At 38.9% G+C, this 16190-nt stretch overlaps 1 protein-coding gene across 3 annotated transcripts in view; it reads left to right on the top strand.

Moving 5' to 3' along the window:
* Positions 1-495: 495 nt before the first annotated feature.
* Positions 496-16190, top strand: part of zgc:163098 (uncharacterized protein LOC100037380 homolog) — a 24908-nt gene continuing 9213 nt past the window's right edge. For 2 of the 3 annotated variants that reach the window (XM_057820714.1, XM_057820712.1), the window contains exons 1-13: positions 496-640; positions 2633-2717; positions 2806-2917; positions 3056-3165; positions 6758-6825; positions 6904-6995; positions 7093-7157; positions 7232-7397; positions 7470-7669; positions 10036-10079; positions 14416-14520; positions 14589-14655; positions 14769-14938. In XM_057820714.1, coding sequence (XP_057676697.1) covers positions 2640-2717; positions 2806-2917; positions 3056-3165; positions 6758-6825; positions 6904-6995; positions 7093-7157; positions 7232-7397; positions 7470-7669; positions 10036-10079; positions 14416-14520; positions 14589-14655; positions 14769-14938 — 1277 coding nt within the window. In that variant the 5' untranslated portion in view covers positions 496-640; positions 2633-2639. Of the gene's footprint in view, positions 944-2632; positions 2718-2805; positions 2918-3055; positions 3166-6757; positions 6826-6903; positions 6996-7092; positions 7158-7231; positions 7398-7469; positions 7670-10035; positions 10080-14415; positions 14521-14588; positions 14656-14768; positions 14939-16190 lie in introns of all 3 variants that reach the window. The other variant, XM_057820713.1, reaches the window with a different exon arrangement.

The following is a 16190-nucleotide window of genomic DNA, read 5'->3' as shown; positions in this document are numbered from 1 at the left end:
GTTTTTGAACCCCAAGGCTATAAAAACCAAGACAGTTTGCATATAATACAGCTTGTATCGAAAAAAAACAAACTTTTATTCATTTATTCGTTGAAATTTTGCTAACTGTGCGTTTGCTAACTGTGCGTAAATCGTTCACCCGGGTTTGTTGTATATCGTATTTGTTGTGAATAAAGTTAAAAAAAAAAAAAAAAAAAAAAAAAAAAAAAAAAAAAAGTTCAACTACACACGTTCCCTGGCATCATACTGATATGATATCATCATTCTGTTCGGATATTTTCAATATTGCCTTTCAAACAATATTTTCTATGAAAATGAAATATTTCCATACATGCTAAAACCATAATCTTTGCACACATTACTGTTTGATGGGATGCATTGCAATTTTTCTGAAGTAAAATACGTGCCTTGACTCAATAAATATTGTGAATAGTGAATATCTACGACTTATATTTTTGAAGAGTCTTGAATCGGTCCTAGTGACTCAAACAAAGACTGAAATGCCCCCCTCCTGAATATGTATGAGCCCTCGTGGTTACCGATTGAACTACTCCTCAGTGTATTGTGCTATGTGGTAGCATGTTGTTATTGTCCGCTATCATCGCTGCCAGAATGGTGAAGCAGTAAAACTAAACACACTGTAAGTTGCACTTTTCGGATGAAGCTTTAAAGCTCCCGTGTGCATGCATTGTGTGTTTAATGACGTGTGTAGATGCTTGCTAGGCGTTGCTAACAGGTAGCGGTCTGATGTGTGTTAGTTAGGCGCTGGAGACTTGGTTATTTCACACTTGCTTTTTGTCGTCTGTGAGATATTTTAAGTGGAATATGTTGTGGTAGAAAGGTCAATTCTTTAGGGCTTGCACTGCATCTCTGTGGAAGACAATCGGCGAGGCTATGTTGATGTTAGCATTGCGACGCTAGCAAAGTAAAGCATCGGTAGAAGGTGAGAAAACAGGCCCTTTAAATCATTGTGTTAGCGTTTAAACTTTGTTTGCATCACATCTAACAGTCATTATTGTTTGTGCTGTAAACTCACATCAAGGTGTGTTGCTTATTCTGCCTTCAATAGTTCAGTTCTTTAGAATTACCAGTAATTGTACTGTACAGCTGTCATGTTTTCTTATTGCTCACACGACCTGTAATTTACTACACATCTGTCTCACATTTCAAATAACCACATCTTGTCTAAATTTAGTGATGCAAAACCAGACTGTTATTTAGTGTCATTCCCATGAAAACAGTCGTCTATAAACGAGGAGACGATGATTAGAGGTAAGGGTGCATGAAACATCTAATGACAATGGGCAAAGATTCATGGAAGGATACAGGACAGGTAATGTTTATAGCTGACAGATGAAAAGGAACATTATAAAGCATTATTTAGGGGGGGGGGGTGAATTGGAGCTAGGCCTTGTAGTCTATGTCCTACAAAAATGTGCTTCTGGAACAATGGTCCAACAATCTCATGATCACATTCCGAAATGTACTTTTAGCAGTATATTGTGCGTGTGAGGTCAATGGCAATAGTGCACGAGCAGTTACCAGCAAGGATGCATAGAAAAATACAGACTAACGGGAAGACATGCACCGATTACCAGTTTCAAGGTATACCGTGGTATGAAAACCCCAAGGTTTCAAAATCGCAAAAATTTTCCATCATAACGTCCCTAAGGTATTAGCTATTTATTTTCCAAAAATGTATGGAGAAATCCCTCGCTTGCAGTAATAAGGCTCAAGCTTCCCCCACCGGTTGTTGCTCAGTGTCAGTGAGCCAGCTGTGCTACACGATGGCTAGAGGAGGGCAAACTCCTTAACTTTTTCCCCCATCGAAGAAAATGAAATTGCTAGTATGGGAATAATTCGGCTACAGAAAAGTTACAGAAGGCCATGGCTTAGAGGAGGAGAGCCACCTGACATGTAAAACATGTTTGCAGAGGGTGGCTGCCGAGGAGGCAATACTTCCAATATGATTTCGCATTTATACAAAATTAAAGGTTAGTAAAACCTCTTATGAACGTTTCCCACCAGCTATGAGTGTTAACTCCAGCGTGTACTAGAGGTGGTAAAACATGGTGGGGTTTTTTTCTCTCTGGCAACCGTCTGGGGAGAGAAGGAGTGTGTGTGTGTGTATAATTTAAACATGATACGAGTCATACGCACGTGCTCTTAATGGAAAATAATTATTTTTGTTCTGATGGTAATAATGTTGAGCTTTGGCTGTGGGTTTAGGCTAACCTAAAGGACTGCATTTATTTTAATTTTATTTAGTATATACATATAAATATATATTTTTTAACATTTATACTTTTGTTCCAATTTGCTAATATATTTTGAAAAATAAAATTCCTGTTCAATGGAAGGATTTGTTTTTTATTCAGAATATTCTGCCATATATATATATATATATATATATATATATATATATACAATATGTATATATTTTAAATTTATTTATTTAACTTATATTACATAATTGGAACAAAAGTGTGTTTTGAAAAATAAAATTCCTGTTCAATGGAATTAAAAAAAAAAAAAAAATTAAACCCAGATATCTCAAAGTAACACGTGATTAATCCTTAAATTTATTGTTTTTTCGAGGCTAATTAGTCTAAATTAAAATGTCTAATTCCAGTTAAAGAATGGCTGACAAAAAGGGAACCACTGCCCTTCCAGTCAAAACACTAACAAGGAAGGAAAAAGAAGTGCGAAAGAAAAAGGTAAGGATATCAAAATTGTTTGAAATTGCTTCAAATGATTTGATATTATGGGAATGAACTGGATTGAGTGAGTGTGTTGATGTTCTAGGAGCAAGAAAAGGCAGCTGTGGTTTTTGAAGAATTTTTAGCATCATTCGAGCCCAACCAGAAGAGTGGCGTAAAAACCTTTGTCCGCGGAGGCATTGTGAATCCAACTAAAGGTCGGGTGTAATGTCTACCTAAATAATTGCTACGTAAATAATGTGTGATTTTCAACATGCATACCTGAGAAAACATTAAGCACATAGAACGCCACTGAAATAATTGTTATTGTTTAACAGCGACTTATGTTTTTGCAGATGAGGAAGCAGCAGAGCTCACTAAAAGTAGGCTTTATCGACCTGCCTCAAAGTTTGTTCCTCAATATGAAGATTTCCCACCAACTCAATCTGCAGAGAGCAAAAAGTCTGTAAGTCTGGACCAATGTAAATCTCCAAATGCACAGCGTTATGAAAAACTATCTGAACCTTTTGGAATTGCTCACATTTCTGCATAAAATGTGATCTGATCTTTGTCAAAATCACATAGATGAAAAAACTGTGTCTACTTTAACTAAAACCATCCAAACATTTACAGGTTTTCATATTTTAATTAGGATAGTATGCAAACAATGACAGAAGGGGGAAAATAAGTAATTAAACCATCACATTTAATATTTTGCCCCCCACCCCATTTGGCAGCAATAACTTCAACCAGACGCTTCCTGTAGCTGCAGATTAGTCAGGCTCATCGATCAGGACAAATCTTGGCCTACTCTTCTCTACAAAACTGCTGTAGTTCAGTCAGATTCCTGGGATGTCTGGCCTGAATCGCTGTCTTTAGATCATGCCACAGCATCTCAATGGGGTTCAAGTCTGGACTTTTACTTGGCCACTTCAGAAAGTGTATTTTGTTCTGAAATCATTCTGAAGTTGATTTACTTCTGTGTTTTGGATTATTGTCTTGTTGCAGCATCCATCATCTTTTTAGCTTCACATGTCTGACAGACAGCCTCAGGTTTTCCTGCAAAACATCCTGATAAACTTTTTAATTCATTCTTCCATTAATGATTGCAAGTGGCCAGGCCCTGAGACAGCAAAACAGCCCCAAATCATGATGTTCCCTCCACTATGCTTCACGGTGGGGATGAGGTGTTGATGTTGCTGAGCTGTTGCATTTTTCTTCCACACATGATGTTGTGTGTTACTCCCAAACAATTATACTTTGGTTTCATCAGTCCACAAAATATTTTGCCAAAACATCTGTGGAATGTCCAAGTGCCTTTTGGCAAACATTAAATGAGCAACAATGTTTTTTCAGACAGCTGTGGCTTCCTCCGTGGTGTCCTTCCAGAACACCATTCTTGGCCATAGTTTCACATATAGTTGATGTGTGCACGGGGCATTGGACTGTGCCAGTGATTTCTGTAAGTCTTTAGCGGACACTTTAGGGTTCTTTTTTACCTCTATGAGTATTCTGCGCTGAACTCTTGGTGTCATCTATAATGGACGGCCACTCCTTGGGAGAGAAGCAACAGTGCCAAACTCTCCATTCGTAGACAACTTCTCTCACTGTCGATTAATGAACATCCAGACTTTGAGATTTTTTTTCCATCCTTTCCCAGCTTTATACAAATCAACAATCCTTGATCGCAGGTCTTCAGACAGCTCTTTTGACCGAGCCATGATGCACATCAGACAATGCTCCTCATCAAGACATTTCTTCCCAGGTGTGTGTTTTATAGTGGGCAGGGCAGCTTTAAACCACTAACTCATCAGTGATTAGGCACACACTTGACTTAAATTGTTTGGTAAAAATTGGTTTCAATTGCTCTTTAAGGGCCGCGACCCTCGTGAGGAAAAGCGGCATGGAAAATGAATGAATGAATGAATGCTCTTTAAGGGGCAGTTTACATGGCGACTCTGCGACACGAAGACGCAATGACTGTGTTGCGGAGTGGCCTCGCGTGCATTTGGTGTCGATGAAGACGAAAAATTCTGAATCCTGCCTCCAAAGTGAAAGAATTCGATTGCGGGGAATTGAGGGGGGCTTACTCTGCATGCATATCAAAAGCTCCCGCGGCGCGACACCGCGCCGATAACATCAGCACTCGTACACGTCACACTGGGCGTGGGCAACGGTGCCACTACACAGTAAAAACAGCAAATATGGCGGAAAGTCGGCTTAAATTTACTGTTTTAATAATATTTTTAAATTAAATATGTTGAATGTTTCTATTTTTGTGCTTTTTTTTTTTTTAACAAAAGAAAAATGCCATCGCTTCGAGTGGGCGGGCATATTTTTTTCCGGGCTGAGGAACTTTGGTGGGGTCAAAGGGCATCATTCGCTGTCGCCTTGTAAATCTGCACTGCCTCCTAGGGCCTGGCATGAATACTACATCGTTTTCATGCGGAATTGCGACATTGTTTGAATGGAGACGGGCCCACATAAATGCAAATTTGAAATTTTTCGTATTTTCGCACAGTCACCATGTAAACGGCTCCTAAGTCTCCTTAGGCCAGTACTTCTCAAATAGTGGGGCGCGCCCCCCCGGGGGGGCACAGAGCAATGCCGGGGGGGCGCATGTGTCCTCGGGGAACATGCTTTTTTTTTTTTTTTTTTTTTTTGCCGGACTGGAATAAAGTGTACTTGCACATCCTCTCAGTGGGTGGCAGTGGCGCTCTCATTTTCAGAGTGCGTGCAGTATTATTGAACTAAGGAAGAGCACTCAGAGTCAGCACACAGAAAACAGATACGAAGAGCAGTGCGCCGCCGCCGTTTTCGAAAGCCGTTTTCCGACCGGACTCACTCACGCAGCGACCCACTGTCTTGTCCGGTTCTCACGTCGCCGCCCGAGAAGTGCCATGTTTGGCTTGGGATCGTCACGACGACCGCCCTCACCTCCGGTTCTACCTCGGCCGCCGAGAATGCGCTTTTTTCGTGCCGTTTGCCTTTTAGCTTTGACTTTTAGCAAAGTGGGGTGATGAGGAAAGACTACTGTTTACTGTGTCTGAAAATAATAATAGCGGACGGCCAGAAGCCAAATCAATTAAGACGCCACTTAAAGACATTCGACCCCAATCTCATTGATAAGCCGCTTGATTGTTTTTCAGCGAAAATGTGCCGAATATTGCCAACAATAGTCCTGCTTTGTCAGTGTTATATCAGTAAACCAGTGAGCATTGTTAGCATGCTCATTGCAAAATGACTCCACACCATTGCAAAGGAGGTAATACTGAGTGCGAGCAGCAAAAATAAAAACTGTCCTTCTGTCCAAGGACACTCTTTTTTTCCTTTATTCATTTTTGTTTTTTCGGTCAAATTTTTTGGCATATTGTCCTCATGAGTAAATTTTTCTAATCAATTTGAATTTGTTATTATTTACGGATTTTATTACATTTTATTTTTCTGTATCAAATGGTCAAAAATGTACCTTGAGTGTATTTTTACAGTTTGAATGTGACTTTTTTTTTTAATTCAGGCAAATTGATGCACGCCAAGTCTTCTCTGTTACAAACAAAACAATGTTAATAAAGTTATACTTTATTATAAGTTGATCTGTTACTTTTTTTCTTTATTAGAAAAAAAGGACACAATGTTAGGCAGATGCGTATTTATAATAGTAATTTTATAGACAAATAATACTATTTACAGTGGCGGCAGAGAGTTTGGGGGGGGCGCGAAACATTTACGTCTTGCTTGGGGGGGGCGTAACAGAAAATAATTGAGAAGCACTGCCTTAGGCAGAGTGTTCACTTACTTATTTTTCCTCCTTCTGTCATTGTTTGTATGCTATCCTCATTAAAATATGAAAACCGAGAAATTTTTGGGTTGTTTTAGTTAAAGCACTGTTTTTTCATCTGTGTGATTTTGACAAAGATCAGATCACATTTGATGGTGATTTCATGCAAAAATGTGAGAAATTCCAAAAGGTTCAGATACTTTTTCATACCACTGCAGCTGTCAGATGGATTCAAAACGAATACGTCAGTGGCATGAACAATGGGTTCTTTGTTCCACAGACGTTTAAAAGAAAGGTAGATGAAAAGAAGAAGAGTAACCTAGAGCTCTTCAAGGAGGAACTAAAGCTGTAAGTCTACAAAAAAGTGTTGCACTAAACTTGTCATTTATAAGTTTCATTTTTTTACCCGTGTTGTCTAAAATCTAGAATTCAGGAAGAGCGTGAAGTAAGACACAAAAGAAAGCAAAACGAACCAGCTGGTGGAGGACTTCTGGAATCACCATTGTTAGGACGACCAAGTAGGAAACCTGTCGCATGCTTTTTAGTATTGCGATGTTAAACTTCACACCAAGACAAAGTGAATTTGTATATTCATCATCATCATTGTGTCAACAGCATTTTACGATGACCCAACAGTGCCAACCTCCACTAACTTATACATCAGCTGTATTAGTCCAAAGGTAGGCCTAAAAGTTGAGTAGACTCTAGTGTGAGTTCATTACGCCATGGCAGTTCACGATCTATTGTTCTTTAGATGAATGAGGAGATACTTTGCAAAGAGTTTGGTAAGTACGGTCCTCTGGCCAGCGTGAAGATAATGTGGCCTCGCACAGATGAGGAGCGTTGCAGGACGTCCAATAGAGCTTTTGTGGCTTTTATGACACGAAAAGACGCGGAACGTGCTTTGGCAGCTCTTGATGGTACTCTTATACTTGTATTCTCCATTATTCTCTTTGCTATGTCTTATTTGATGGTTCTTTTCGGACTTCTAGGTAAAGTGATAATGGGGTTTGAAATGAAGCTGGGATGGGGCAGACCAGCTCGAATCCCACCTCAGCCGCTTTATACTCCAGTGGGGGTAAGGGCTGCCCCACCACCCAAGTCTGGTCTTCCTTTCAACGCTCAGCCAAGGGATCGCTTTCGAAACGACTTCACCAAACCTTTGGGCATGTCCGAAGAAGAACTCGAAAAGGTAATGTTTTGCTGCTTTGGTTTTATGCATGTAGATGATATTAGAGCATTGTACCAACAGAACACACCTATACATCACTTCCAGGAAATGCCATTTTAATATGTTGTGACATCAACAGTCAAAAAACGTTGAATTCAGACATTTTGATACTGTCGAGTGATCCACAACCACTTAAGTGCTGATGCAATTTCACCTAATTAATCCCAAAATTATTTACAACAATTATTAAATCTGTGTTCATGTAGGCCAGTAATATTAGGTGACAGGCAGAATAGTTGTATTCCACTAGATGGCAGAAGTCTTGTTAAATATGTGCCTTGCTTTAATAAAGGTTGGGAAATTTTGCTTGAGTTTTTGAAGGTGTACCTAATGTGATGGCCTTACAGTATAAATCACTGATAGGCTGACTTTTCTTGTAGTTTGTAGAAGTATAAAATGTAATTAAAGTTTAAAAAATAGTCTTGGGGGGAAAAAGCCTTTTTGGATAAATGCCTGTCATCATTTACTCCTGACATTCACGAATTACAGTTATATAACAGATGGCCCCCCTGTGTGTATGTACAGTGAGGAGCAGAAGTATTTGCACCCATTGCGATTTTGTAAGTTTGAAATTTCAATCATTGATGCAGTTCCAGTCATAGAGACATAATCCAAAAAAATCCTGAAATTTGTATGCATTTTTAAAATAATTTATTTGTAATTTACTGGGGTTCATAAGTATTTGTACCCCTGAGAATCGGGAAATATTGATGACACTCAATGAGTTGTCAGTCTACCTTAAAAAAGTCCACCTTTACCCCATGAGTGACCACCCACCCACCACCCGGTTGAGTTCAATAATGTCACCTGTGCACCCCACAGTCAGTCATAATCTAAGTGCTACCATGAGCAAGACCAGAGAGCTTTCGAAAGACACCAGAGAAAAAATGGTGAGGCTATTGGACAATTGGAAAGCAGCTTGGTCAGAATAAATCAACAGTTGCAGCAATTGTTAGAAAATGGAAACGGCTAAATATGACTGATAATCTACTTCGGACTGGGGCTCAATGTAAAATCTCTCCTTGTGGGGCATCACTCATGAGGAGAAAAGTGAGGGCTCGGCCTAGAATTACACGGCAGGAGTCGGTCAATGACCTGAAGAGAGCTGGATGCACAGTTTCAAGGGCTACTGTCTGTAGAACTCTGCGGTGCAATGGTTTAAAATCATGCATTGCTCAGAAGGTTCCCCTGTTGAAGCCAGTACATGTGAAGGCCCGTCTGAAGTTTGCCAGAGACCATCTGAATGATGCACAGGGGACATGAGAGAAAGTCATGTGGTTAAATGAGACCAAAGTAAAACTTTTTGGTGCAAACTATACTTGTCGTGTGTGGAGGAAAAAGAAGGATGAGTACAATCCCAAGAACACCATCCCCACTGTGAAATATGGGAGTGGAATTCTCATACTTTGGGGCTGTTTTTGGACAAAGGAGACAGAACGACTGTACTGTATAAAGCACAGGCTGAATGGTGAACTGTATCACCAGATTCTGAGCCACAACCGCCTTACCTCAGAGACTTGAAGATGAGTCGTGGCTGGATCTTCCAACATGACAATGATCCGAAGAACACAGCCAAGCTGACCAAGGAGTGGCTGCATAACATGCATATTCTGAAGCGTGAAGAAGCGTACTGGAGTGGCCTAGCCAGTCTCCAGACCTTAATCCAATAGAAAATCTTTGGATAGAGCTGAAACTTTGTGTTTCTCAACGACAGCCCCAAAACCTGACAGATCTAGAGAAGATTTGTGTGGAGAAATGGGCCAAAATCCCTGTTCTGTAATTGCACACAAAGGCTTCTGTACCAAATATTAGCACTGATTTTCTCAGGGGTACAAATAATTATGAACCTCAGTAAATTACAAATAAACTATTAAAAAATCATACAATGTGAGCTCTGCATTCTTTTTTTAATTATGTCCCTATAAGTGGAAATGCATCTATGATTGAAATTTCAAACCTCTACCTGTTTTCTACAAGTAAGTGGGTGAACTTGCAGAATCACAAGGGGATGCAAATACTTCTGCTCCTCACTGTACATTATGGTACTTAACCAAGCTACCCAGGTATATGTATACTATTCACAGAATATGTGTTGTGGTACTTTGTAAAACAAGAATTAGAAGATTTATATTAAAATACTCATTAGCGGCAATAGACATCCAATTGACGTATATTGCCGTCAATGACAGCCAATAGCCACTGCTCTTGCTACAGAATGATTGGTTGAATGAAATGGTTTCTATGCTATGTGTTATCCTGTAGTGTTTGATTTGTACAAATACTCACATTTGTCATATTTTCACTATTTGGTTTGACTTCACAAACAGACTCTGTCCGAAGCCGTAGTCAAAGTGGTTATCCCGACCGAAAGGTACACACACTCTTCCTCCTACGACTGACCAGCTGTTAGAACAAAGTGATAGAACAGAGGCAGGTGCTCTAATGTATTCAATAAGATCAAACGTTGAGAAAAAAGTAGTCAATAAAAATTACAACACAAAAAAATCACAGATCACAAGGCCTCCAATTTAAATGCTGTTTTTTTTTATTGGATAGTTCCTTAAAAAGTGGTCTCTACACTTTACAAAAATCCACACTCTAATTGCAGGGTGTATTTTCAATTTGAATAAATATTAATGCCACACCTCAAATAGACCTCACCTCAGGAAAAATAAGTTCTTGTAATATTAAATGTTAGACATGACAATACATTACCACTACGGCAAGAGGGCAGCAGAGTATAACAATGTTCAGTTATTCATTTTACATTTAGTGCAATATCATAGACTTCATAATGATATTGACAGGACACGTGGCGCGGGGCCGAGTAATAGGGGGCCTGCATTGTTGGCGTGGCCGTGAAAGCTGAGTGGAATCACAGACAAAGAGCCTTTTTCGTTGAAAATTCTTGTGCATAAATGCTTAAATCCCTGAATTCTTTATAGATATGGACGTAAAACGGTCTCGATTCTTGGTTAAAAGAAAGAAAAAAAAAGTGCAGTCAACATTTATTTTACATAAATATGTCGAAGTACGGTGCTTGTCAGTCAATGTGGCAGCCACCTTATGGAAACAGAGCTTGTCGGGTGAAAATTATTGCGAATAAATGCTTAAATCCCTGAATTCTTTATAGATATGGACGACGTAAAACACTCTCGATTCTTGGTTAAGAGCAACAACAACAAAAAAATGTGCAGTTAGCATTTGTTTTACGTAAATATGTCGAAGTACGATGCTAGTCTGTTAGTCAATGTGGCGGCCGGCATATGTAAACATAAATTTTCCTGTGAAAATTCTTGTGAATAAATGCTTAAACCCCTGAATTCTTTATAGATATGGACACAACACAGTCTCGATTCTTGGGTGAAAGTAAAAAAAATAAAAAGGTCCAGTTAGCATTTATTTTACGTAAACATGTCAAAGTACAGTGCTAGTCTGGTAGTCAAAGTGGCGGCCGCCTTATGTAAACAGAGCTTTTCCGGTGAAAATTCTTGTGAATAAATGCTTAAATCCCTGAATTCTTTATAGATATGGACGTAAAACAGCCTCGATTCTTGGTTAAAAGCAAAACAAAAAACAAAAAAACGTGCAGTTAGCATTTATTTTACGTAAATGTCTAAGAATTATGCTAGTCTGTTAGACAATGTGGCCGCAGCCTTACAACAAAGAGCTTTTTACCTTGAAAATTCTCATGAAAAAACGAAAAATATAATAAACTACCTTGAATCCTCGAACAAATCACTCCTGAGACAATCCTGTTGTATGTGGTACAGCTTTCGTACTTTTTCAACATAAATCCGCCGTTGCATCGCTCCATGTGTCGCTGTGACCGACTGCGAATAACTGAAGCGGATGGTGGGATGGCCCCCTTCTTGAAGGCGTGGCGCAGTGAAGGTCTTATCTTACTCGTCAATATCATTATGACGTCTATGGCAATATAAATGTCAAGAATATCTATGAATTCATACAATATATATCAATATTTGTATCGATACACTACAGTTTTTTTTATATATGTAATAAATATATCTGAAAAGCAGCACACAGCAATTAATGTAACCCATATTAATCTAATGCCCATTAAATAAAATTAACCAGATTGTTTGGTAGTAATTCAGGATAAAACCATAATTTTACAGTTATATACCAGTAGGTCACACCCAATATGGGCACATAATCTTGCGTAATTGGTGTCCCATCAATTTCAAAGTCTTTTTTTATACAGTGGTACCTCTACTTACTGAAAATTCCGTAAATAGAGACGCGTTTTCCATATAAATGCCCTAATCTGTTCTATGCCCCCCCAAATTCTGACATAAATATTTTATAAAGCATTAAGGTGCATCAAAACATGTAACAAATACATGTTACAATTAGATTATTGCATAACAAACCAACAATGAGAGTTGTAGATCATGTAAAATACAAAGACACACCCAATATGAAATAAATAGCACTTATACCACAGTTTAAAGAAAACAAGCAGTAGAGCTGGGAATCTTTGGGCACCTAACGATTTGAGTACAGTTACAATTCAGAGGCTCCGATACGATTATTGATGCACCCCCCACCCCCTCTTTTTTTTTTTTTTTTTTATGTTTTGTACATTAGTTCCAAAATTGTTCAAAAATCCTCTCTGGCTAAACCAAACTACTATTTCAGTATCAAGTTGACATATAACAGTAAACAAATATACAAAAATAACAGCAAATAAAAAACTCTAGTCCCCATTCTGTATCAGCAGCTTTAAACTACATTCAATTAATTTAATGTTGTGAATCAACTGTTACAGTTGTTAAAATTACTCCCGTTATTCCACAATTTCCCTTCTGTCTACGTTTGTCAAAGTTTTAAAACTATTTCATCATTTAAAGATAGATTCAAGACAAGATTCTGCCGATTTAGGAGTATTTTAGACAAAAAGTTAATTAGGTTCGCTACAACAGAGCCTTCTAGAGAGGTCTACTGCTTTAAGATGTTTACTTACGCCGGAAAGTGTCATTTCGAATCTCTGTTCATTAATACATGTTCTAACACCGACGTCGTCTGTCATTTTGTATCTAGTTCTACATATATATGATATCTACTGTAGCCGTATGTTTGTAGCAACTAGCAACTGGGCATTGTTTGTAGCGGCTGTCAGCCGCAGTCAGGTATGATTGTTTTTATATCTAGCGGCATGAGTTGAACATGATATTTACTCTCGGTCCGTTCCTCATTGTGTCTCAAAGACCGCGCTGACTGTGTTTTATTTCCACTTTACCTGGTATAATTCAATAATCGGAATTTGGATATTTGTGAATCATTCTCGACTCTTCCACGGCCGAATAATCTAAGAATCTGAAATTTCACACGCCTCTAACAAGCAGAATATAGGGCATAAAAGATACTCGATGCCTTCTTATCACGGAAACCCAACGTGCGCGTCATGAGCAAGATTGACGCACCAACTCTTGTAATCAGTTCACCCGGACAGTCCAGAACAAATGGCGGGACAACAGTAACTCCTGAATCCTCCTGAAGGCCAAACCCTGCGCCTTCACCTTAGTCTTAACCCTTTGTACTGACTCCATTTTGAAAGGTTTAAATAATGCTCAACAAGCTGACAATTTATTCAGGTCAAAAGCGATCAAAACGGCAAGGCGAAACAGAAACACTCAGGCGGGGAGGCAAACTCGTTCCAAGGTCACCATATCAGGAGTCAACAAAAGGGTCCCGAGAAAAAATGTCATCTTGAAGTCTTTTGAAGGCTCTCGCGGGGCAGGATGTGGGCAGGAAGAAGGGTGTGTTTTGGATTATTGTCTGTTTGTGGATTAGACAGGAGGATTCGGGGGTTACTGTTGTCCGGGCAACAAGGGTTGTTGATTGTTGCCACCTCAATGTCAAAGGGCCCCTTGAGTCTTGTCAGTTGGAAATCAGGCGTTCTCCGGTTTTCCTTGTGTTGCGACAGAGCATCCCGCCATTTGTTCTGGACTGTCCGGGAGAACTGATTGCGAGAGTTGGTGCGTCAATCTTGCTCATGACGCACACGTTGGGCTTCCGTGATAAGAAGGCGTCCTGTATCTTTTATGCCCTATATTCTGCTTGTTTTCCTTAAACTGTGGTATAAGTGCTATTTGTTTCATATTGGGTGTGTTACAAGTAATGCAAACAGACGGTGCCTACGAGAAAAGGTACCATCTCTTTCATTAGAGACGTTTGTAAATAGAGGTACCATTGTACTTATTTCACATACAAAGTTCCTTTTACTGAACCCTAATGGTAATGGCCTTTTTTTTTTAAATTTATTATTTTTTTTAAACAAAACGTCATATGGGAATTTATAGCTCCGTAGTGTAGTAGTAGTCGAAACAAGTCATCATTGAAGGTCAAAAAGCCACATTTGAATGACCGTCTAATGCTCTTTGTTGCTGAGGGATTCTTTTTACCTTTTTAACTGAGCCACAAATAAGTCATTGTCCACTTGAATGGAAATATGGTGTCCTTTTGAACAGGCAAATATTTACGCTCCAAGTTATCAAAGAGTAAATGCCTTGACAAGGACTCACGCAGTTTGACTGGAGCAAAAAGCCAGCCTGCATTTTGCACGGGTCACTGGCTCAGTTTAAAAGAGGTATTAAGAGATCTTTCCTCCCTACCGGAACTGAGACAGAGAGAAAATTGAATGTTTGATGTAAATAAATTACTTTCTGTTCCTCACCCCACAGAAATGTATTATTCCTCATCCATCGAATGATAGAGTTTGTGGTGCGTGAAGGTCCTTTGTTTGAAGCCATGATAATGAACAAAGAAAAAAGCAACCCAGAGTACAGGTACAAAAAAACATGCTTTTGTTTTTAAAGTCTGTGAGGTATATAATGTAAATTTGTTTCTGGCACAGCTTCCTTTTTGACAACAAGAGTCAAAACCATGTTTACTATCGCTGGAAATTATTCTCCATCCTTCAGGTATTTCTTGATTTTACACTGTTATTGCTAAAGTGCCAGTTGATAATATTTTGGGCATTTCTCCAAGAACATAAAACCCTAAATGTTGGTGTATTTAACCTTTACTTGGTCAGGGAGAGTCTCTAAGCAAATGGAGGACTGCACATTTCCGCATGTTCCGCGGAGGCTCACTTTGGTGGCCACCCATCCACAACAGCTACATAGACAGAGATGAGGGAAGGGATCAAGTGGAGGAGGTCACTTCTCCCGAGGAGGAGGTGAAGAAGGGACAGCTCCGAGCTGAGTGAGTAAGCTAAACATGTGCAGTGAAGTTAACTCATTCAGGGACATTGGCAGCTAATGAGTCAGTGGCGGAACAGGGCCCAGGTGCGATGAGCATTAACGGGACCCCCTCGAGTGGACCGTCCAACCTAGGAGTGGGAACCTCAGGGCATCTCACGATAACGATTATCTCACGATATCATGATACAGCGATTATCGATATATTGGTCAGAAATTGGATACATGATATTCTACGATACAACTGTTGAAACGGAAAAAAAAAAGGTATTTCAAAATAGAAAAAATACTGTTTAAGTCATTCATTAAACAGTGACACCTTTTCTGTGCAACATTGCTGTAAAATATAAATCTACTGCAAATTGTGCACCTGCACATATAGAGGAAACAAACCACAACCACTGATATCTCTTGGAGAAATCATGATGAATGGCACCCTTAATTTCTTTTAAAGTTTTCAATCTTTTTAAAAAAAAAACAAACAAAAAAAACAGTGCTGTAGGTGTCAGTCAGCAGTTGAGCTTGGAGTGGGGCAATGCTAAAATTGGTGGGTCTTTTCTTCATATATGACCTTTGTTGCCAAAAGCGTTGGTTTGAGCCTTCCACTATCTGCTTCAGCATTTGAGATGTCAGACTTGGTCAGTCACAGTCTTCCTCACCTTAAAAACAACAAAATAAAACAAAAAATATTAGCTACTTCATAGCTTTTGAGTTGAAATCCTGAATTTTTTTGTGTGTGTGTGTGTGTTGGAAGTATTGAATTTAAAAAAAATATGAATTGAATGTACAGAAATTAAAAATGCAATAATTTCATATTTTTAATATGTAGGCTACATTAATTATCATGCACATCACTTTATATAGTATCTTGGAACCTATTCAAACCATTTTTATAGCTTATTGTATCAAAATAGCAGTAATAACAGTTTGTGTAGTAAACTAGATGGAAAGTGGTTCTCAAATAATATCAAATAAATCGGTAAATTCATGTGGGCTTGTTTGATATTCATTTTCATTTAGTTTAGGGTCCTGGTTTATTTTATATCATTCAACACCAAATGGCATCAAAATAATACATGTAAATTAAAAATAAATTACATTGCAAAACTTTCTTACCTCAAGCAATGAAAGCGAAGCAGTGAAGAAATCCGGGGTGCACTTCGTCATCAGCTCCCAGTGAACCTTATTTTTGTTTGACAATTCTTTCTCGTTGGTGTAAAATCTAAAGTGTGTCCCCATGTGTGATTTGTAGCAAT

The sequence above is a fragment of the Corythoichthys intestinalis genome, chromosome 18 (genome assembly GCF_030265065.1).
Source record: "Corythoichthys intestinalis isolate RoL2023-P3 chromosome 18, ASM3026506v1, whole genome shotgun sequence".
Classification (NCBI taxonomy): Eukaryota; Metazoa; Chordata; class Actinopteri; order Syngnathiformes; family Syngnathidae; genus Corythoichthys; species Corythoichthys intestinalis.
This window is presented reverse-complemented; position numbering and strand designations above follow the sequence as displayed.